General features: G+C 46.5%; 7 protein-coding genes across 7 annotated transcripts; 5 read left to right on the top strand and 2 right to left on the bottom strand.

Annotated features, from left to right (window-relative positions):
- Nucleotides 1–740: 740 nt before the first annotated feature.
- AOL_s00110g298 (uncharacterized protein) lies at nucleotides 741–2942 on the top strand (the record flags this gene model as incomplete). Its single annotated transcript, XM_011126988.1, has 1 exon — nucleotides 741–2942. One exon carries the CDS (start codon nucleotides 741–743, stop codon nucleotides 2940–2942), a length of 2202 nt encoding a protein of 733 aa, XP_011125290.1.
- Nucleotides 2943–3203: 261 nt separating this feature from the next.
- AOL_s00110g297 (uncharacterized protein) lies at nucleotides 3204–4705 on the bottom strand (the record flags this gene model as incomplete). The annotated part of the gene is made up of 2 exons (XM_011126987.1): nucleotides 3204–4360; nucleotides 4426–4705. 2 exons carry the CDS (start codon nucleotides 4703–4705, stop codon nucleotides 3204–3206), a joined length of 1437 nt encoding a protein of 478 aa, XP_011125289.1.
- A 475-nt stretch (nucleotides 4706–5180) lies between these two features.
- On the top strand, nucleotides 5181–12414 carry AOL_s00110g296 (uncharacterized protein; the record flags this gene model as incomplete). The annotated part of the gene is made up of 4 exons (XM_011126986.1): nucleotides 5181–6648; nucleotides 6709–8145; nucleotides 8244–8580; nucleotides 8634–12414. 4 exons carry the CDS (start codon nucleotides 5181–5183, stop codon nucleotides 12412–12414), a joined length of 7023 nt encoding a protein of 2340 aa, XP_011125288.1.
- An 862-nt stretch (nucleotides 12415–13276) lies between these two features.
- On the top strand, nucleotides 13277–16296 carry AOL_s00110g295 (uncharacterized protein; the record flags this gene model as incomplete). Its single annotated transcript, XM_011126985.1, has 2 exons — nucleotides 13277–13422; nucleotides 13494–16296. The coding sequence occupies 2 exons, from the start codon at nucleotides 13277–13279 to the stop codon at nucleotides 16294–16296; spliced, it is 2949 nt and encodes a 982-aa protein (XP_011125287.1).
- An 899-nt stretch (nucleotides 16297–17195) lies between these two features.
- AOL_s00110g294 (uncharacterized protein) lies at nucleotides 17196–18668 on the top strand (the record flags this gene model as incomplete). The annotated part of the gene is made up of 1 exon (XM_011126984.1): nucleotides 17196–18668. The coding sequence occupies one exon, from the start codon at nucleotides 17196–17198 to the stop codon at nucleotides 18666–18668; it is 1473 nt and encodes a 490-aa protein (XP_011125286.1).
- Nucleotides 18669–20561: 1893 nt separating this feature from the next.
- On the top strand, nucleotides 20562–21896 carry AOL_s00110g293 (uncharacterized protein; the record flags this gene model as incomplete). The annotated part of the gene is made up of 2 exons (XM_011126983.1): nucleotides 20562–21176; nucleotides 21240–21896. The coding sequence occupies 2 exons, from the start codon at nucleotides 20562–20564 to the stop codon at nucleotides 21894–21896; spliced, it is 1272 nt and encodes a 423-aa protein (XP_011125285.1).
- A 789-nt stretch (nucleotides 21897–22685) lies between these two features.
- AOL_s00110g292 (uncharacterized protein) lies at nucleotides 22686–23138 on the bottom strand (the record flags this gene model as incomplete). The annotated part of the gene is made up of 1 exon (XM_011126982.1): nucleotides 22686–23138. One exon carries the CDS (start codon nucleotides 23136–23138, stop codon nucleotides 22686–22688), a length of 453 nt encoding a protein of 150 aa, XP_011125284.1.
- Between the last annotated feature and the right edge of the window lie 136 nt (nucleotides 23139–23274).

Raw genomic sequence — 23274 nt, 5'->3', positions numbered from 1 at the left:
CCCTATCGAGATTCTTAGAATTCCCACGCACGCGGGGAGTTTTTACACGCAGCTATTCAAAGTTAGTATACCGATAAAATTACACAGGCAAATTCTATGGAAGAAGCTTTTCGCGCATAAATCTCTTGATCGATTGGTCCAAAATCTCATTTTCTACAAAAGGATCGACCACTAAGCTATCAACTATCGATAACTCCCCACCCCTGTCAAAACCAATCCACCCCCCAGGCACCACCCCGGGTTCATCCAACCTCCCACATCTGGCCAATAAATCAATGCGTTTTATCCCACCGTTACTTTCGAATTAAAATACCATAACTGGTTCATTGGATGCAACCGAGCAATCACGTACCCTCAGTTATCAAGGATACTTTTTTGAGACGTTAGAGGGGATGCCAAGGTTGGTATAGCGATTATCGCAGGTGTGTAGCGTGTGGTTGACTTAAAAGGCTTGGAGTTGGTGAATGTTATGCTTTTTTTGGGAGGTGTGTATTTTATGGATTTTTGGGGGGAAGTGCGGGGTGGGATCTTTTTGGGGGAGCGTATAAAATATTCAATTGTTCCCGTTTAATGTTCATCTTTTGAAGCATTGAGGATTGAATAATTGGTAATTGTCTGACTGGGATCGGGCAGGTGGTTGTTTTGATACCTTTGCTCTTCTTATATATATACTATATGCTGGCATATCTTCATCCTCAATAACAGTAGTACTATTGTTCAATCACAACCAAACCGCCAAAATGCGGTCCTTAATTCCATTTCTCATCTCAACAGCCACTGCTCTGGTCGCCGTCCCCCGTCCACCGCTTTCGGATATCAAAGATCTGGATTTCTACTCCCTCTACGATAAACGGTCCACCAATGTCTCTACCGCCCGTGGTCTCGGCACCTCAGCCGACATGTACATTTTCAACGACTGGTCCACCCCAATAACCTTCTCCTCATACTCTCACTCTCGAATGTCAAAGTCACCGCCTGGCTCAGTTCCATTATCCACCTTTTCAGCAAGCTCGGGATATGCAATCGAAGCTAGCGGGTGGATTCCCTTACAATCTTCATTTCAATATTCATTTTCTACACCTTCTACTGAAAAGGGAGAGGTGAAAGTAGATATCGGGATGGCACCTTGGAAGACCGGGTATTCAATTAATAGCGGGAAAGAGTTCGAGACTGGGGTGTTATTAGCCCCCGCGAAGATCTTGGCAAAGGGGAGGGACTTTGATTTTTATTTCTTCAGTGGACCGGGTGTTATGGGACCTTTGATTAATAGCGTTTTGGACGCGAACCTCGGGGCATTTTTTGCGGGTATTAAGAAGAATCCGCAGAAGGTGGCGGTGAATGGGGATATTGATCTTACTATTAAGGAATTTTTGAATCCGGCGGTTAGATGCAAATATTCCTCTGTTACACCCGGGACCGGGGCGAATTTGTGGACTGTAAATGCCATTCTTGATATTACTTCAGAAGTCAAGATGAAGGTTCGGTATAAAAAAGTTAACCAAGACGCAGTTTTGAAGTTGAAGAATCTGTCGATCTTGGTTAGCGCGAATATGGACTTCAGCGGGCTTTCTTCCGCCAATCTTGCGAATGTGGCGAATATCAAATTGAGCGTTACGAGGTTTCAAACATCGGTTGAGGGGATTGATGTTGATGGAGATATTTTGGTTGATATTGTTGGAGTGTTATATCCGGTTTTTGCGCCGGTATTGAGGTTACCGTATAAATTGGCTTCGATTGTTAATACGAGTGAGAATAAGAATATTTTGGGGATGATAAATGCTGCTATTAGCAGTCTCGGACTACGACAGACCACTATCGCAGGAAAACGGTGGACGCTTCCTGAACTCCCAGGTTTACATCTCAAAGGACTTTTCAAACGGTTTATTTCGGCTTTGTCGACAAAGAAGACTATTCGGTCGATAGAGAATATCTCGACTTGGATGTCTAATCCAAAGATCCAGGAGTTAGCCTTATCGTCACTTTATATACCCGGAACCCACGACTCACACGCTTACGACTTCGATCACGTTTTGTCGTCAATGAAGTACTCTGATATCGCTTTCCTATGGGATTTTGATTACTTCCTACCTGCTCCGTCTGATGGATCGTTCAATCCTTTGACAATGACACCGATACATTTGGGACCGGTGTTGGGACAGTACACCATGAATTCCGTTGCTCATATCGCAAAGGCGCAAGGTAGTGATATCCTATCACAACTACACGGCGGAGTCAGACATTTTGACCTGAGAATCTACTACGACCCTACCGCGGATACATTTTATTCCCAACACGGTCTTCGTGCTAAACCTACGTTGGTTGACCTATTGACGCAAGTTCAAACGTTTTTGGAAGCGAATCCTTCGGCTGCAGAACTGATAATCTTGGATATCTCGCATACAAATTTCAATCAAGATTTTACGCTAGAAGACGAGACGGTAATACCTTCTGTTGAAGTACAATTCAAGTATTTGGGAATAATCCGTCAACTGGAGTCATGGGCGTACATGCCCATCAACGCCCGTGGTACCAGGAAATTCAACTTCCAGACGTTAAAGGATACCAAACTCTCTCAGATCACGCAGGGGTCTAATAAAGTTCTGTTCATCAACCCCGATATTGTATTACCGGAGATATCGGTCAATACTGATGGGTGGATGTATGTTCCATCGTCTGGGGTTATGCCAAAGGGAGGATTATATGAGATTAGTACTGCGGCGGCGTTGACACCTGGGGAGATATTGGGGAATGTATTGAATGGATTGAGTGGGCAGGGGGAGAAGGATATGTTGAAGGTTAAAGCGGAGGAAGGGAATGGGAAGGTGGTGGAGATGGTTAAGAGACTGGAGGGACAGAAGGGGACGAAGGTACAGTTGGTCAGTGTGGATTGGTGGGATGTGGGAGGGGTTGTGGACGGCGTCGTTGGGTTGAATTATAGTTAAAAGTATGTTAAGGAGCGATTAATTGTAAATACTGTATATACCCGATTGGAGTATCTATCTAAATACTTATAAACGCGCGTAGTTCTGGAGGTTGTTCCGGAGCAGTGGGCGCCATTGAACTAAGCATATTATCTTAACATCATGACTAGTCTCTATACGATTTCTTCCAGAAATAAAACCATTGCTAGATTGTCAATTTACACAAACAGCCGATTATTATGACAGACATTGTGACGGGCTACAGCCAAGAAACCCGCTGTTTCAGTAAGTGCATCTCCCGCAGTACCCACAGTCATCCGCAGAACAAGCTGTGAAATCTTTGGCGTCATCATCGTCGGAATCACTGTCGAGATTGTAGTTGTAGTAACCACGGGGTAGGTGAACCCCTTCGCTCTCTTGCAATGACTCTTGATCGGAGTCGGGCTCGTCCGCGACTTGTAAACCTGCATTTTCCCATTCCTGTCTTAAAGACAAGGGCAATACATGCGACTCATCCCCATGCTGCTTGCGAATCTCAAGATAATCAAGGGAAGGGCGATAAATCTCGAGCCGTCCGCACTCATCCATCTTTACAACCTCGATGATCTTGCGTAGGAGAACAGAAAATCTTTCCAATGCAGACTTGTTGTCAATTTCCCACTGCCGGATTTTCTTCTCATAGTTCTCAACTTTGATGTCTTTTGTCGGAAAAAGACCAGCGCCATTGTGGTACGCGACGATAAAGTTGGGAATTTGCTTGAGGTAAAGTAGAGGGAGGATCTGTTCCATATCTATTGATTGAGCATGCTTTCCTGAACGAGTCTTGAGGTCGAAAATCGAAGACTGGGGAACTTCGGACCCGCCGGTTTTGATGTTGAGAGTGTTATTCTGCTTTGGGAGGGACTGACTGACTGATACCGCTTTCAAGGCTTGAGCTAGGTCGTCATCCCCCTTACGGATTGATTTTCGCGGTCGGGCGGTATTAAAATAACCATCGCATTCGAAGCGCAGTAAGAATCCGAGTCCGCCGAATTTGTATTGCACAATTCGTTGATGCGTCTCAGAACCCTTGACATCCGACTCCCAAGTCGTATACGCCTCCGGGAACGTATGTCCGAATCCTCGCACCCCGGTGATAAGTTCAGTTGGGGATCCCTCTTTACGGACGAAGAAGACAGTGTTTCCGATCAGCTCAACCGTGAAGCGGAAGGGTTTATCATCATGTCGAGCGAAACGAAGGAGGTTGCCCAGGGTACTACCACAGGCGAAGACGTCAATCTCGGATGTTGAAAAAGCAGTGTCGACTCTGAATATAGCCTGAACGGCGGGTTCAATGGGATACGATGGAAACCTAGCAGCATTTGGATCTCGGTAGAAATCGCCACTGTCTTCATCTAACTGACGCGGCACCGAGAGAGGTGTCCACAATGGAGGTTTTCCTTTTGAGGAAGTCAGCTGTCAGCTTGTCTTTTTGTTCGTGTTCGCCATTAACTTCAATTCGTACCAGGTGCCATGATAGTTGAAGCGCTCTCATTCATCCAATTGTAGGATGCAACATATTCACAATCGGTGATAACAGCGGTCGCAGAAAGGGTATCACCTGAAGCGGTAAGATCGATATCTTTACTAGTGATTTTAGCAACCAAATTCCCAAGAGGATGCTTGACAATATCGGGCTGTGGAGCACTCTGCCGTCCGCCTCGTCCGCTTCGACCACCACCTCGACCACCTCGAGGCGCGAAGCCAGCCCTACCGCTAGAGGAAGCACCTCTCCAGGTCGACATTTGAAGCTTTTTATAAACTAGACTAGCTTTTTATGTAAATTTTCAAGAGGAGTTCAGAATTGAGATAGAGTAAGAAGAGATATGATACAAAGCTGAGGTCCAGTAGATGACCAGTCGACAGTCAAGCGAATTAAGTGGTGGGGTGTTGCTGGTGGCACAGCATTCAGCTGATAGGCCTCAAATGATGCCTGAAGATGAATTGATGACATTCCAACAGATGCAAGTAGCAGATACTTAATTAACAAACCGGTCTTAGAAGTTGCATCAAGTCCTGGTTACGAGACTGCGTCAAGTCCTTTCTACCCCTCCTACCCCTCCCTCACACCTCTCATACCTCATACACGCACTCTCTCTTTCACATACATTCTCTTTTTCACACGCTCTACTATTATACATACTAGTATTTGTTGACCCGACTCTGTTCAGGACTCTCTCGCACTACAAAAAAAGTCTGGTCACGAGACTGCTCGCACTAATGGGTGATCAAGAGGACTCCGCCAAGCGACTGGTGAGGCAAACGAAGCTCTTCAATGCCACCATACACGGACATCGTGAGCTCAAGACTGCCGCAGATGGAAGCCGCTTTTTGGAGTCGTTGTGTGCCCAGGAAGACGTGGGGAAATGCGTTGAGAGTGTTGTCGCCGCAACGGGCGGAATCAATGCTGTTGCCAAGTCTTTTCGCTTTTCCCGGGAAAGCGTCTTCCTCAACGGGGTGGCGGCCTTAGTTCTCCACCGCCTGGCTGATCCATCGCTCAAGCAGCTCTACGCCGGAGAATTCCTCAATCGCATTCTCGAGGCCATTGTTGAGCCACCGACGTTCTGGAACACGCTTGTCGAGGCCCACCAGGCCCAGATCCTCAATGATACAGCCACCCACGCGTTCGCTTGGCTTTTACTTGAAGTTCTCTCCTCCCGTTCTTCTGAGAGGCTGCCAGATGTGCGGGGTGTCGCTGAACGTGTAACGGGGAACGAGTCCTTGATCAATGGCTCCTCGCTCGAGATTCGCAACCTGGGCCAGAAGATCAAGCACCTTCTCAGTAGCACTTCCTCGAACGGGGTTGAAGAAGGCCCCGGTGGACGCCATGATAACGACTTTGTTGACTATCGTAAGGTCAAATTGCTACCTACCCCGGATGAATTCGCCTCCCGCGAGCGACCCTTCTATCGCCGGGCTGATGCCGTGGAATCCGTGGACGATCCAAGCAAAAGCCTCGTACATCTGGACAATCAATTTCGTCTCTTGCGTGAAGATTTCCTCGGCGAGCTACGCGATGATTTCCACATCGCCATCGGCCAGAAGAAGGGAAAACGTAGATTCATCCTTGAAGGCTTGGAATTCAACGGTGTTGATTGCGGAACCATTAAGAAGCGTAAACTCTGCTCTGTAAAGCTACGGTGCAACGGTCATATTCCTCAACTGAAGGGCCTCAAAGGTGTGACTACCCGGAAGGACTTTCTTCGCGAGAACAAAAAATTCATCAAGCATGATTCCTTCGGATGTCTCATCAATGGTGATGAGATCGTTGCTTTTGCAAACGTCGACCGCGATGAAGATCTGCTTGCCCAAGAAAAACCGGTCATTGTTCTTCGCATCGAGGATGAGCAATCTTTCAACAAGGTTCTTTACATGTCAAAAACCTCCAGTGAGCTCAAATTTGTCCAGGTTGACACAGCATTCTTTGCCTACAGTCCAATTCTAAAACGGCTTCAATCGATGAACGAAATCCCATTGCGAGACCAACTTCTTGGCCTCGGCCCCGGTTCAAACGAAGTCCTCTCTGGTATTATGCCTACAAGTGTCGTCAACAGCATTCGGATCAATTTTGAGGACGACCTTCAAAGTATTCTTGGAACGAGAAAAAGCGTAAAGCTTGATGTTGCTCAAGCCAAATCGCTTCTCGCTGGATTGAGGAAGAAAGTAAGCTTGATCCAGGGGCCTCCGGGTAAGTTGATGATGATATCTCTACGATCTTTCGGTAGTGAAGTTGACTAGACTCTTGCAGGTACTGGGAAATCCTTCATTGGTGCATTGATCGCGAAAGCACTTCACGACCACACCACGGAAACAATCCTTGTGCAAACATACACAAATCATGCGCTTGATCAGTTTCTCGAGGATTTGATAAATATAGGCATCCCAATTGATTCTATCGTTCGACTTGGCTCGAAGTCTACCGCCAGTACGAAAGCTTTGAGCCTTTTCGAACAACAGAACACCTATAAAGAAAGTGGGCCCACATACAGGATGAGGCAAGATCAGAAGGCACAAGCGGAAAGCTATCACGATTCTCTGATTAATAAGGTCAACCAATATATGACATTTCGACCGACGGAGAAGATTTTGCTCGATTACCTTGAGTTCTCAGATCATTCCGAATTCTTCGATGCCTTCGTAGTTCCAGAAAACGAAGAAGGTATGACCATGATCGGGGGCAAGGGCAAGAAGATTACCGCAAATTATCTACTCCAGCGCTGGATTTCTGGACATGATGCTGGCGTGTTCCATCACAGTGCGAAGCAACAATTTCCGACCGTATGGGCCATGGACACCGGCGTACGTGCGACCCATTGGAAGAAATGGATTCGAGAGGTTTTTGAAGAGCAGACTTCTGAGATTGGCAACTTAATGCGCAAATACAATGAATGCCAGGAGCAACTTAAACGGATACGCCAGCTTCAAGATACTCACATCATCGAAAAGAAGCGCATCATTGGGTGCACCACAACAGCAGCCGCGATGCACACGGACCAGTTACAGAAAGCTTCGCCTGGAGTTGTACTGGTCGAGGAAGCTGGCGAGATTCTCGAGAGCCACATTCTCACAGCCATGACGCCGAACACGAAGCAACTAGTTCTCATTGGCGATCACAAACAACTTCGCCCTAAAGTTAACAATCATGCATTGACGATTGAGAAAGGCGATGGTTATAACTTGAATCAATCACTTTTTGAAAGACTTGTACTTTCTGGAGTGCCTCACATTACCCTCAATCGACAACACAGGATGCGTCCCGAGATTTCATCGCTTGTCAGGAATCTCACGTATCCCGAACTTGAAGACGCTGAAGGGACCAATGGGAGGCCCCGATTGCGCGGCTTCCAAGACAGCGTCATATTCGTCTCTCACAATTGTCCTGAACTCAACGCTACACGAATTGCCGACCGTCGTGATGATGGATCAAATTTGAGCAAGGAGAACAAATACGAAGCTGAAATCATCATCAAATGCGTTCGCTACCTTGGCCAACAGGGTTACGGTACTAACAATCTTGTCGTGTTAACTCCATATCTTGGCCAGCTATGCGTGCTGCGCGAGACCTTGTCTAAGGACAATGATCCTGTCCTGAACGATCTGGATTCGTTTGAACTAACACGGGCTGGATTGTTGTCGCCCGCGGGAGCAGGCGTAGGGAAAAGGCAGATCAAAATCTCAACCATCGGTAAGATAGAAACCAATTCGCTTTGACTTGTGGCAAAATGCCGCCTAGACGTGGCAGCTCGGCATTAATGGTGCTGTTGGCGACTGACTCTGGCGTAGATAATTACCAAGGCGAGGAGAGCGACATCGTCATCGTGTCTTTGACAAGAAGTAATAGTATTGGCGACATTGGCTTCATGGCTTCTCCCCAGCGTGTCAACGTTTTATTGTCAAGAGCGAGAAATGCCTTGATCATGATTGGTAACGCCGATACTTTCATGAATAGCCGTAAGGGCAAAGATGTCTGGATTCCGTTGATGGAGCAGCTGAAGAAGGACGGGCATGTCTATGATGGGTTCCCCGTTCAATGCGAACAGCATCCTGAAAAGAAGGTACTGCTGAAAGACAAGGAAGAATTCGAAATAGCATGCCCTGATGGAGGCTGCTCTGAGCCCTGGTAAGAACGTGACCGCCTACCCTATTTTTACAATACCTCTAACACCTAGAAAGTGGAATACTACTCAATTGTGGGCAACACAAGTGTCCTCATCGTTGTCACCAACTCCAAGATCATTCGAAGATGGAATGCCCTGCGGTTATCAAGTCGAGGTGCTCCCGGAAGAAGCACAACATCTCGAGGGAGTGCCACGATAAAGCCGCTGCATCCTGCAGAAAATGCGAGGCCGAAGACCGGGATCAAGAGAGACGACAGCAGCGAGATCACAAACTTGACCAGGAGCGCCTGGCAAAACAAGTCGCGTATGCACGGAAGCTAGCTGAGATTGAAGATGAAATCGATCATCAGAAGCGCTTGCTCAGGGAGAGGGGGGACGATCGTGACCGAGAGAACGGTTTATCACAGAAGCAACAAGACTTAGCAAGCTTGAAGACACAAGTTAAAAGACTTTCTGAAAGGGGCGATTCCGGCGCTTCGTCTAGCGGCCGAGCGACTTCTTCTATCACTACTGCAAATACTCAACCCGCACCTCAAACCAAACCAACCACACCTCAAACCAAACCAACCACACCTCAAACCAAACCAACCGCACCTCAAACCAAACCAACTGCACCCCAACCAGGCCAAACTTCTATGAAAGGGCCGGAGAACAATGAAGACCACAGCGAATGGGAAATCGGCGAATCGAAAGATGATTGGGCATGGCAAAAAGAGTTTGAGGGCGCTGAGAACGAGGCTCTCGATTCTTTGATGGACATGATTGGTCTAGAATCAGTTAAGCAGGAATTCCTTGGGATCAAAGCCAAGGTTGACGCCGTGGTCCGACAGAATGCGTCTCTCAAGGACGAGAGGTTCGGAGCCGCATTATTGGGAAATCCAGGCACTGGAAAGACCACAGTGGCACGGCTCTATGCAAAATTTCTGGTAAAAGTCGGTGCACTGCCTGGCAGTTACTTTCACGAATCATCCGGATCTTCATTAGCCAACGATGGCGTCTCCGCGTGTCAAAAGCATATTGAGAAGATTCTAGAAGAGGGCGGAGGCGTTTTCTTCATCGATGAGGCATATCAGCTCGTGTCTGGTAACAGTTATGGCGGCAAGGCAGTGCTTGATTACCTCTTAGCCGAAATCGAAAACCTCACAGGCAAAATCGTCTTCATCCTCGCAGGCTACCATAAGCAAATGGAGGCTTTCTTCGCGCACAACCCTGGGATTCCTAGCCGCATTCCAAAGCGTATGGAGTTCCAGGACTACAACGACAAAGAGCTACAGACGATCTTTTGCCATTATCTCAAATCCAAGTACAAAGGAAACATGAGCGTCGAAAATGGCATGGCCGGACTATATGTTCGAATCGTAGCCCGACGAATTGGTCGAGGACGTGGACGCGACGGATTCGGGAATGCCCGCGAGGTCCAAAATAGGCTCGCCCAAATTACAGAGCGTCAAGCCAAGCGTCTTCGGAAGGAAAGAAGAAAAGGACTCAAGCCGGATGACAATCTATTAACTAAGGAAGACCTTATTGGACCAGAACCTTCAGCAGTTCTTAAGAACAACACCGCGTGGGCTAAGCTGCAAAAGTTGATCGGGTTGAAGGCTGTCAAGACCACAATCCGTGTCCTTTTGGACGGCATTCAGTTCAACTATCAACGCGAATTGGATGAAAAGCCTCTCGTTCAGTATTCGCTCAACCGCTGCTTCATCGGATCACCAGGCACTGGCAAGACATCCGTTGCGAAACTTTATGGGCGCATATTGGCAGATATCGGCCTTCTTTCTGATGGAGAAGTGGTCGTCAAAAATCCAGCGGACTTTGTTGGAAGCGTGCTCGGAGCCTCAGAAGCGAACACGAAGGCCATCTTAGCCTCGACAGTCGGCAAAGTTCTCATCATTGATGAAGCATATATGCTAGCAGGTGGTGCTGATCCATACAAGACGGCCGTCATCGACACGATCGTTGCTGAGGTACAGAGTACGCCGGGTGAGGATCGTTGTGTGCTCCTCCTTGGGTACAAAGATCAGATGGAAGAGATGTTTCGGGATGTCAATCCCGGTCTTGCTCGACGTTTCCCGTTAGAGTCGGCTTTTGTGTTCGAGGACTTCAGCGACGATGAGCTACGCCGGATCCTGGATCTTAAACTCAAAGAAATAGGCTTTGGCGCTACTGATCAGGCTAAGAATATTGCAATTGAAGTGCTCAGTCGCGCGCGAAACCGACCGAATTTTGGAAACGCTGGCGAAGTTGACATTCTTCTAGACCGAGCCAAGGCGTTGCACCAGAAACATCTGTCAGCGGGGGAAACAAAGAATTCAGATATATTCGATGCTGTCGATTTTGATCCAGACTTTGACAGAGGTACACGAGCTGCTACTAACCTTGTACAGCTATTCCAAGACGTTGTCGGATGCGAAAATGTAATCAAGCAATTTGAGGGTTACCAAACCACCGCCGCAAATATGAAAGCGCTCGGGATGGATCCACGAGAACAGATACCATTCAACTTTCTATTCAAAGGGCCTCCAGGCACCGGCAAGACAACAACAGCTCAAAAGATGGGCAAGGTCTTCTACGACATGGGTTTCCTTGCTCACGCGAAAGTAGAACAATGCTCCACCACTGATATGATCGGAGAATATGTTGGACATACCGGACCAAAAGTCAAGAAGCTATTGGAGAAGGCTATGGGCAAAGTTCTGTTCATAGACGAAGCTTATCGCCTTGCTGAAGGAGGATTCGCAACCGAGGCAATGGACGAGCTTGTTTCCTCTCTTACGGACCCCAAGTATGCTCAAAAGCTTATCGTCATTCTTGCCGGCTACGACGAAGACATTGACCGCTTAATGTCAATCAACCCGGGTTTAACCAGTCGATTTCCAGAATCTGTCGTTTTCAACCATATGGAACCCGGATCCTGCCTTGAATTGCTCATCAAAATCTTAGACGACCTGAAGAAGAAAAATAAGGCACCGCTTGATCTCTCGGTGCTTGAATCTCCAACCGCAGAGCTCCGTGAGACTATACTGCGCCTCTTCAGAGACCTGTCGCAACTAAAGTCCTGGGGCAACGCGCGAGACGTGAAATCTCTCGCTAAGAATATGTTCAGAGAGCTCATTTCTCAAGTAACTGAGCCTATCACCAATCTGGTACTCACGGAAGATATCATAATCAAGGTCATGGGATCCATGTTGGCAGAGCGTGTTCGCCGAACTGAAGCTGCAGGAACTACACGGCACGGACCGAATCACACAACCCCATTTCCTCGGCCCATGAAACAGAATGTGCCAAATCAGCGTGCAAAGGAGACGAACATCACCGCTTCATCTTCTGCTCAGAATGGTAGCAACGAGGAAAATGGGCCGTCGCCGAGTGGTCCTCCTCTAAATATTGAAGAGAAAGCGGCCGATCCCTGGGATTCAGCACGCCAGCCAGGACGCGACGCGGGGGTATCTGATGAAGTATGGAATCAGCTCGAACTCGACAAGAAAGCCGCTATCGCGCGCGAAGAGGAATATCAACGCCTCCAGAAAGAAAAAGTTGAAGAAGAAAAGCGGATCGAAGAGATGAAGAAAGCAGAGCTACGGGCTCTTGTTGACGGAGAGAGGCGGAAGCTTGAGCAAGAGCGTATTCAGATGGAGTTGGCTAGGAGAGAAAGAGAGCGGATTTTGGCTGCTTTGGAGGAACAGCGGCGGAAAGACATGGAGACGCAGAAAAAATTGAGAACAATGGGACCATGTCCAGCAGGCTACCACTGGATCAAGCAGGCTGGGGGGTACCGTTGCGCTGGAGGAAGCCATTTCCTATCCGATGGGGACGTCGATCGCTTCTGTGTCTAAGTCCCTTTGCTAATTATTTTTTGGGGTGTGTTGAATATTTACTATAGGTGCACTTGAGTATTCTTGAAAAGTATTCTGAGATTGAAGTTTAGTATTTAGAATTATTTGGGCAAAAGTTTCATATTAACTTGAGTACAGTCTGTTCCAGTCCGCTCATGTAGTATGCCCGACTGAAAGGAAGGGTCTTTAATGGTCCTCCCCGTGTCCGTGCCCCGCCCCTCCCAGCAGAATTTGGTGGGTGGGCCTCTCAATTTTCTATATAAAAAAATGTGTTGTTTTTTCTCGGCGTGGTATGGCGTTCTTGGCTTAGTCTCGGCACCAACGAGAAAGAAACTTTTTTGCTGATAATTGAGTTATTTATTTAATTAAACATATACTTTGTTTTTGAGTTTCAGATTCTGAATTGAGGGAAATTTAACTTTGTGTTATTGATGTTGTATTCTGAAAGATATTGATGTTGAGAGTTCTTTCTTGTTTCAGTCGGGTTTAAGTGCGACCGGAGGAAGCCTCAAGTTTATTATATTAGATCAAAAAATGTGTTGCTAATTTGACCGACTTTTGAAGTTTAAAATTGTCACGTGATATATACAAACAGCGATGTGTTGCTAAACGTGTTATTCCCAAACGGGAATTTGGCGACAACACGTTAGCTTGATTGAACATTCGCGATCTCCCAAATAGACTGTGCTAGCTCTTCTTCTTCGCTTCAACTTCATCCTCATCCTCACCTTCACCTTCATATTCATCGGATCACCTACATCGTCTCCATCACCATCCCTAATATACCCACTATAATTGTCTACAGCCTAATCTATAGCTGGTAGACAAGAGGGCATAAGCATGATACCATAAGAGCCACACCATGTTCCAATTCATCCCTCTGCTGGGTGCCCAGTCCGCCTCACGCGCCTCGGCATCTCTCCTGCTCCTCGACAATGGCATCAAAATCCTCGTAGACTGCGGTTGGTCCGAACCGTTCAACGTCGATGACCTCCAGCAGATCGAGAAGTATTATTCCTCATCTCTCTGGTTTGTTTTGTAAAGAGCTCTTGTTAATATGATACAAACGTATAATGTAGACACGCACCAACCATCTCCCTCATCCTCTTAACCCATCCGACTCTCTCCCACATCGGCTCGTACGCTCACTGCTGCGCCCACATCCCTCATTTCTCTCGTATCCCCGTCTACTGCACCTATCCTGTCGCTAATCTCGGTCGCTCCCTCTTGCAAGACGCATACCTGTCCACCCCTCTCATCACCTCAACCTACCCCCCCACCTCCGATCTATCGCCCTTAGTCCTACGCAATCCTCCGTCATCTGATGATATAGACCGATACTTCGACTCATTCAGCTCATTAAAATACTCCCAGCCATTCACATTCCCTTCTCCACCTCTAGCGGGACTCACGATCACGGCATACAGAGCTGGTCATACACTCGGTGGAACAATATGGAGGATCCAACATTCGCATTCTTCGGAGAATATATTGTACGCGGTATCTTGGAATCATCTGCGTGATGCGCATTTATCATCTGCATCTTTTTTACCGGGCCCTACGGGTGTTTCTGAGGAGTTCTTGAATCCGACAGCCTTGATATGTTCGCCCTATAATTGTTTGCCGGGACAAGTTTCCACGCCTAGGAAGAAAAGAGATGAATTGCTACTTTCAGCGATCAGGAAAGCGGCTTTCGCAGGCGGGACGGTATTGATTCCCACCGACTCCTCAGCAAGGATTCTGGAATTGGCGTATCTGCTAGAACACGACTTTCGTTCGAAATCCTCAAACTGGGGTTCCTCGGGTGCCACAATATCTCTTGCAGTTCGTACTGCCGGTCGAACATTCCGTTACGTCCGAGCTTTACTAGAATGGATGGATGAAAGCATGGTAAAGGAATTCGAATCGGTAACTCATAACAACAACCCTTCATCCCGTCGAAAACCGAAATCTTCAAATACAGGAGCTGGTGATAAGGAGGACGATAAACTATACGGACCCTTCGATTTCCGACATTTAAAACTGGTGGAACATAAACACCAGTTAACCAAGATCCTGTCCCGAAAGGGCGGAAAAGTCGTGATTACGAGTGATAAGTCGCTAGAATGGGGATTCTCAACGGAGGTTGTTAAATCCATCGCCGATGACGAACGAAACCTCATCGTTCTAACAGAAAGAGGAAGTGAAGGCACTGCCGGCGGCTATCTCTACAAAAAATGGCGAGAACTCTGTCTTCCCGTCTCCAAAAAGGAAGAAATAGGCGACGCGAGCATCATGGGACAAGTCGTCAAACTCGATAACGTTCTACTAGACATGAACGTTGGCCTCAAAATTCCATTGAACGAATCTGAACTCCAAGCACACAATGAATTCCTAAAACAGCAACAACTATCTCACGACATCAAAGACGCCGAAATTTCTCTTTTGGAAACAGCAGAGAATATAGCTGGCGCCGTGAACGCCGATGACGATGACGATATTGCCGGCGTTAGCTCCTCAAGTGACGAAGAAGATGAAGATGAAGATCCAACGTTACAAGGGAAATCACTATCTACTGGTATTCAGGCTCGGAAAGCCGTCGGCGGCGGGGGGATAGTGGATGAAGGTATCAACGTACTTATGAAAGGGAAAGGGGTTCACGATTGGGACGTCAGACATGCGAAAGGTAGAAACAGAATGTTTCCTTTCTCCGTTCAAAGACGAAAATTCGATGACTATGGTGAAGTCGTCAGAGTAGAAGACTTTGTCAAAGCAGAGGAAGACGTTGCAACGGGTGGTGGTACTACCGGTGTTAAAGGCGAGAAAATTGAGTTCTTGGGAGGAAGAGGTAGTGGAGTCGTTTTACCGGGTACGGACGAGGAAGGCGGTATAGGAAGGAAACGAAAATGGGATAAAGTCTCCACTACAGCCAACAAACGTGGTGGTAACATTCACGCATCAAAGAAGTTGAAGCAGGGACGAAGAGGGAGGGAAAGGAGTCTTAGCGTCGAATCTGAGGATGGGCAAATATCCGAAAGCGATGAAAGCGATGACTATGAACCTGAGGATGTTACTAGTACGACAAGCGGGGTTTGTAAATTGGTCATCAACACCACAACAGTGATGTTGAAGAACAATCTAGTCTTCATAGACTACTCCGGTCTTAGCGACGGACGAAGTTTGAGGATGCTGCTACCTCAGTTGAAACCCAAGAAGGTTGTGTTAATCGGGGGGACTATAGAAGAAACCGAAGTATTAGGAAAAGAAGTCGAGGGAATGATGGAGAAAGAAAGAAGAAAGTTGAGAGTTGATAACGATGATGGCGAGGAAGAACGGGAAAGGGAGGTGTTCATGCCAAAGATCGGAGAGGCCGTGAATGTGGGTGGAGAGACAGAAGTATGGAGCTTGAAGCTCAGCGATGGATTAGTCAAAATGTTGAAATGGCAGAGCGTGGGTGGATTAGGAGTTGTCCACGTCGTCGGCCGAGTAACCGTCGATACCTCCACCGACCTCATAAAAGCAGAAAACATCAAGGACGAAGACACAGCGATGAAAACAGAAGAAGAAGAGCCCGACAAGAAGCGACAGCTGGTTTTGGACATCTTACCAACAACGACAAATACACCTGTCAAATCGGCGAAACCTATTCATGTTGGGGATATAAAACTGCCGGAGTTGAGAAGGGTATTGCTGGATGCGGGACACACTGCTGAACTTACCGGCGAGGGAAGGCTGTTGTGCGATGGAGTGGTGAGCGTGGTCAAGGAAGGGGTAGGAAGGGTGACCATCGAGGATGTGGGAGGCAGTGGAGGGTTGTTGAGCGGTAGAGGCAAAGGGAAGGGGAGGTTTTGGGAGGTTCGGAGATTGGTCTATGAGGGGTTGGCGAGGGTTTCCGGGAATTAATCTGCATATGGGCGTAAATTCACATCTGTCATATATCTATGTCGACTTCTATATTTTCATCTTCATTTGCATCCGCATCTATCTGACGCGGATCTCAAAATTTCGATATTCAATTCAAGAACTTGTGATTTGTTTCGACTCACGTATCGCTCGCTGCAATACTTCTTGTTTGTTTTTACACACCAAGCCATAATGAGGCGAAGGCACCCACGCATAATGTGGCTTCCTCACAAGCAGAAGCAGGGGTGGGCTTAAAAGAAGGGTGGTTTCAGAGCAGATATGATACAGGAACACCGTCGAACAACGGAGTCTCTGAGACTAAACTATGAATAGTAAGGTAGACTACCCCAACTAGTTTAGCTTGAAGTATGGAACTACCAATTTGAGGTTTTCAATGCACGCCATAATTTCGAATTTTCTGTGCGGCGTTATTTGGACTTTTTTTGACGGCCGTAACATATAAAATCTTTGGATTGCAATTGCAATTGGCAGGGTAAGCCACCGCGAAGTTGAAAGGATTCAAGACGCCGTATAGCTGTACCTGCATACACTTTCACTAACCCGTAATTGTGCTCAGCTTTTAACGTGAATGAAACTGCCATGGCCTTAAGGAGTCTAGAATAGTCCTTGAACTAGAATAGATGATTATTTAATAACTAGCCGTACCCCGAAGAACTAACAGCGAAGTCTAAGGTCTTCAGGACTTACCCTCACCCACGATCCTTTCATTACAATTCTACAACAAAAACAACTCTCAGGTAGAGTTTGTGTATAGCAGTTTCCCTTCTATTGTCACTTTCATTTTATATATTTTTATATCGCAGTGCGATTCATTCTACGATCCTGCCGTTTTCTCTTACTATCCTTTAATAAAAGCTATCAAGTCAGATATCATCAAGATGAAGTCATTAACCCTCCTTACCACTTCCCTCCTCCTCACCACCACCCTCTCCGCTCCCGCAACCCCATCTCAATCAGAAGACGAATACATCGTCCTCCTAGCCTCTGATAACAAAGACTCCTGGTCTTCAATCTTCTCCTCAATGGGTTACAACCGTACAACCCGTCACGTTTCTGCCCACAATACCTACGGCGTGCGTACCCTCGGTGCCACATTCCTCACAAGCCACGGGATCAACATCCAAACCTTCGGCAATGGTGAAAATTTTCGAGGGTTTACGATGAAGATGCCAAGAACGCATAGTGTTAATGTCGCTGGGATGGAAGGGATAGCGATTGTGGAGAAGAACCATAGGAGAGGGAAACAGATGCCTAAAGTTTCTTTGACGCATTCCGTACGGAATATTAAACATTCTCCACCTTCTTCTTCCTCTCCTTCTTCATATTCTTCTCAGGGAGTTTATAGAAGATATCTTCACCGTAGACAACAGCAACCGGCTACGAACCCGAATTCTACGACAGGGTTTACGACGGAATTAATCCAACAATCTACCGCACCATGGGGTCTTCAACGAATCTCTTCTCAACCCCCAATACCCGCGGATGGTCGTAACATCACGGAATTAACTTACAAACACCGTTTCGACCGAACCGCAGGAACAGGGGTTGACATCTACATCGTTGACTCCGGTATCAAAATTGACCATTCCGACTTCAACGGTCGTGCCAAAGTTCTATTTTCCGCGTTTAACGACAGCGGAGATGATAAAGACGGTCACGGAACGCATGTTGCAGGAACAGCGGGGAGTTTACATTACGGAGTTGCCAAAAACTCGAATTTGTGGGGGGTTAAGGTGTTGGATGATAATGGTGGTGGGAGTGATTCTGGGATCGCGGCAGGTATTGACGCTGTTTTGGCGGCGCATAATAAAAGGAAAGGAGAAAAAGAGTTTGCGGGGTCGGTGATTAATATGTCACTTGGTGCGCCCGAGACTTCACAGATTATATTTACGGCTATTAAACGGGCTGTGGAAGCTGGTATTCATTTTACGATCGCACCTGGGAATGATAATAAGGATTCTTGTACAGATTTCCCGGCGGGGTTTGTTACACAATTACCATCGTTGATAACGGTTGGAGCAACGGATATTGATGATAATCGCGCGGATTTTTCTGATTTTGGAAAATGCGTGGATATTCATGCTCCAGGGGTTATGATTGTTAGTACTACTAATGATGGGAATATTGCGGATAAAGATGGGACTTCGATGGCTACGCCTGCTGTTGCTGGTGTTGTTGCGGATCTGTTGGCGCAGAATGAACGGTTTAAGTTGGATCCGATGGGGATGAAGAAGTTTTTGCTGGAGAGGTCGTTGAAGGGGGTTATTAAGTTGAAGGCTGGGGATAGGGCTACTGATGGGGGTACTGAGAGGGTGTTGTTGAATACTGGTGTCGGGGGCGTTCCGAAGTAGATTGTATTTTTGTATTCATTAAGATTTTATGACAGGTAGATTGGTTCAGCTCCTTGCAATGTAATATATCTGTTTACAGGGTTAGGATGTTATGGGAATCGTTCGGAATGTAATACCGTCGGTATAAACTCAGTGAATTCCATCTGTGAGTGTAGAGGGGATCTAGAAGTAGTGTTTTAACTTTCCTTTCATGGTTGGAAGTCAAGCCATCAAGAGACTTGGTATTTAAATTTATCCTCACGTCCTGTCAGCCTTACGTTATGGGAAGACATTCGATGGGGTATTGATAATAGCTTAACAACTCAGAAAGAGGGAAGCTCTCCAATAACCGGAATAACTATACATCTTGGGGGGGTTTGATATTATGACGAGTTATAGGGGTTATTGGACTGTGCTTTTCCCTTTTCTACCTTTCGACTTTTATGCGAGAAGCCGCATGATACCACGGTGAGCGTAGATTTGATCCCATATCTGGTTTATAACGTTGGCTATATTATGACTTAACGATTGATATATCATGATATGATATTAACCGGCGTGCGCGTGCATACCGGCCTGTTATCCTACCCCACAATCTTAATCATCCGATTACAATCGAACACAAGTTTAATTCCGTTCATACCACTCGAAGATTGATATATCTATGCAGCGGCATATTCCCGGGCGCTATGGATTCAGGCGGCCTATGACCGTACAAGCCACATGACCTAAAAAGATGTCTTTGAAGAATCGCATTTCTCCGAGAAACTTTCGAGTAAGGCAGACTTACAAGGCCTGGGGTTTTAATGGCCATTTCGAGTTAAGGTGTTGCATGGTGTTGCATTTCTTGGACAGTTCAGCAGACTCAATGTTACAGAATTGAGCGCCTCAAGAGAAAAAGCTCCACCGAGGCAAATGCTTGAAGATGCTTATGAAAGCCTCCCAAGACGCTTAAAAACCAACTAGTCAAGATGGATGATAGGATAAACTCCCATAAAACCATGTAAGTAATTACTACATGTTCCCAACCTCCTTGACATGATTCGTGGTGGTTATAACTTTTTGTTTTAAGGTTCTTCTAGAAGCCTTCCTTCCCTCGCTTTTGTTTCCAAAAGTCTGACCACCGACGGATAAATATCCTTGTCCATAACTACAGCATTTGGGGAGGGGAAAAAGTTACTCCACAACTTTAAGCAATCCTTGTCCCATCGGCACTCCGGGTGTGGATGCAGCTTTTAGCTCTATTTCCCTGGTACCAATCCCAGTTCTGGAGTTGCGGGCCTTTAACCCGACAGCCCAATCCGAGATCATGACATCGTTACCAAACCCCAGATTTTTGTATCGGTGTGTCTGGTGCTTGGACTCGTGCATGGATATATCCCTACATTGCACAAGATATTTTACATACTTTTGTAGATGGGTATGAACAGGGAGACGCGTGGTTCTCGGACAAACTTTCTGGAAGGGAAATAGAAGATCCTTACGATATTCAGGTGTTTTGTTTCTTATTATTCATATGCGCCTGCCAGATTCATTGGATCGAACTCCACCAGTGGTGCTTTAGCGATCGGTAGGAGTACCTCCGATACCGATGGCGGCTATATACAAATACTTCGTATAGATTGATAATGGACATTGGCGTTTGCATTGGCATTCTTTTGGATCTTTTTCCCCCTTTACCCCCGCGCGCGATCAAGGCCCGCTAGCTAACTAGCTACTAGCTTCGGAGAAAAAAGGCTGGGGTAGGGACTTATACGGATATTCCTCCAGCTTCGAATGCATATATAAGTCCACGCGAACGAAGGTTGTCTTTTTTTCCCCCTCTCTTTCTTTCTTTGTGAGATCATCAGTTCCTTCTAGAATTGTTCCTCTACATATCCTCCCTCCGTCAACGAAAGAGAAATATAGTTCACGATGGCACCCGCAATTCCAACTATCATCTGTTCCCTCCTCCTCGGCCTCGCGTCCGCTCAAGGACTTGCCGGAAAAACTAAGGAGAAGCACCCAAAGCTCGAAACCTACAAGTGCACCAAGAAGGGCGGTTGCAAGAAACAAACCAACTATGTCGTCCTCGACTCCTCGACTCATCCAATCTACCAGAAGGCTAACCCAAGCCTTGGATGCGGTGATTGGGGTAACGCACCAAATGCCACCGTGTGCCCCAACGAGAAGGATTGTGCTAAGAACTGCTTGATCGATGGTATCAACGACTACTCCAAGTATGGTGTTACCACTTCTGGTGATAACCTCTTCTTGGATATGTTGAAGGATAGCGATGGGTCTGTTCTCAGCCCCAGAGTTTATCTTTTGGCTAAGGATAAGCATAAGTACGAGATGCTCAAGTTGACCGGACAGGAGTTCTCGTTCGATGTTGATGTTTCCAAGTTGCCATGCGGTATGAACGGTGCTTTGTACCTTTCTGAGATGCACAAGTATGGTGGAAATCACCACTTGAACAAGGCTGGTGCCGAGCTTGGTGCTGGTTATTGTGATGCTCAATGTTATACCTTCCCATTCGTGGATGGTGTCGTAAGTTCTCACCCCTCCTCTAATAACTATACAAAAACTGTCGGGTACTGATAAACATATTAGGGAAACATCAAAGGAAAGGGTGCCTGCTGCCCAGAGATGGACATCTGGGAAGCCAACCGCATGGCTCAACAATACGCCCCCCACCCTTGCAACATCACTGGTCCTTACAAGTGTACCGGCGAGGAGTGCGGCTGGAGTGGAGTCTGCGATGAGTGGGGTTGCGGTCAAAACACCTACCTCAACGGAGACCCAATGTTCTACGGTCCCGGCCCAGCCTACACCCTCAACACCCTCAAGCCATTCACCGTCGTTACCCAATTCGAGTCCAACAAGCGCAACAAGCTCATCTCTTACCACCGATTCTATATCCAGAATAACAAGAGAATTGACCCTCCTAATGCTACTAAGGAGCACTTGCCTGCTGTTAACCATATGGATGATGCTTATTGTGCTACTACTGGTGGTGCTGAGAGGTACCTTGCTCTCGGTGCTACTGAGGAGATGGGTGATGCTCTTACCCGCGGTATGGTCCTTGCTATGTCCATCTGGTGGGATGAGGGTGGTCATATGCAATGGTTGGACGGCGGTAACTCTGGTCCTTGCAACCCTGAGGAAGGTGCTCCATCTGTTATCAGGGCCAACCAGTTCGATACCAATGTTAGATTCAGCAAGATCAAGTGGGGTGATATTGGATCTACTAACCCTAAGTTCTGTTAAAGAATTTTAGAAGGGGGGATTTTCTATCTTGTATTCTAGACAAAACTTGTATATTATAGAAGACGGATAGAGGAAGGGAGTTCTGTACTATAGTCTTTTTTGTAGAGGCAGTAACTCACTTTTTTGTATATAAACCTTTTGGATTCTGATAATTGATACTGGGCACGAGTGGTTTGGTAGAGTTACATTGATATTCTTGTTCTTACATAAATAGGTCACTTATGGGAGTGCGCGAGAGATTAGGTTGCCTGAGATAGCTACGTATGGAAGAATATCATAAAACTGTCGATCTCGATTTGGAATTTCGGCGGTAAGGGGTACCGGTTACTGAAAGACCTCTAGAGCGTGGTAAAATCGAACTCTTATTTTCATCGTTTGATTATAAACTTGCACCGCATACGTATACATTAGCCATGGCCCACTTAGAAGCTTCCCGGCGTATTTACATTCAGCCTTTTGGTTCGAACTCAGCTAGATTCATTCCGGCAAAACTACGGATGTCTACGAAAACTACGGATGTTTACGATTGGAACTATTGTTATGACTAGAAACCCAGATCTTATATTGAAATTTGTATTGAATGACGGCTTAAAGTTAACGATTTAAGAAAGCAGCTAGCCTTGAAACACTACGCAGTTTTCTTTGCTTTATGCGTGCGTCTTTTAGATATATTCTAGTCTCTGATCTAGAAGCATATCTCTGTAGCTTTCCAAAAAAAAAAGAAAAAAGAAAAAAGCGAACAAAAACAAATGGGAAAAAAATTACAGATGTGAAATCAATCCCTCGCGCTCACATAATTCCGCATTTCTCTTTTTGTGGTTCCTTCCCAAGGGAACCTTCAGACGAGGTTCCACCAAGGGACCCCATAGACGAAAACTTCCCAGACGACCCACCACTCCCAGAACTACCATCACTCTCTTTCTTCTTCTTCTTCTTCTTATTGTCATTCAATCCGTAGTTAATCTCCATACCCCCAGTACACGGGACAACTTCGATTTCACACTCTCGAGGTCCGTCTACGGTTTCAACTTTCTCGTGGGACATGATAACGGTTCTACGTTTCTTCATGGCCAACATATCGCGTTCAACATCCTTTGTTCCATGCTTGCAATTGGTACACTTCTCTGGGATAGTGTATTGTTTCTTGAGGAAGGTTTTGCATTTCCTGGGAGTCGGGCATCCGGTACGGACGTCGACGACTTTGTGACCGCAGAGAAACTTTCCGGAGTGTGTCTTACACATTTTGGGAGGGCTTTTTTGATGAGTATTATAGAGGTAGATGATGGTTGGTATATAATACTGTGGTTGATATATTAGATTGGGTTTTGGGGGAAATGGCGTGGAAGGGAATGGGCAAGAGGCTTAGTAGTATGATTAT

The sequence above is a fragment of the Orbilia oligospora genome (genome assembly GCF_000225545.1).
Source record: "Orbilia oligospora ATCC 24927 unplaced genomic scaffold scaffold00110, whole genome shotgun sequence".
Classification (NCBI taxonomy): domain Eukaryota; kingdom Fungi; phylum Ascomycota; class Orbiliomycetes; order Orbiliales; family Orbiliaceae; genus Orbilia; species Orbilia oligospora.
Note: the sequence above shows the minus strand (reverse complement) of the source record. Positions and strands in the feature narration are given on the sequence as shown.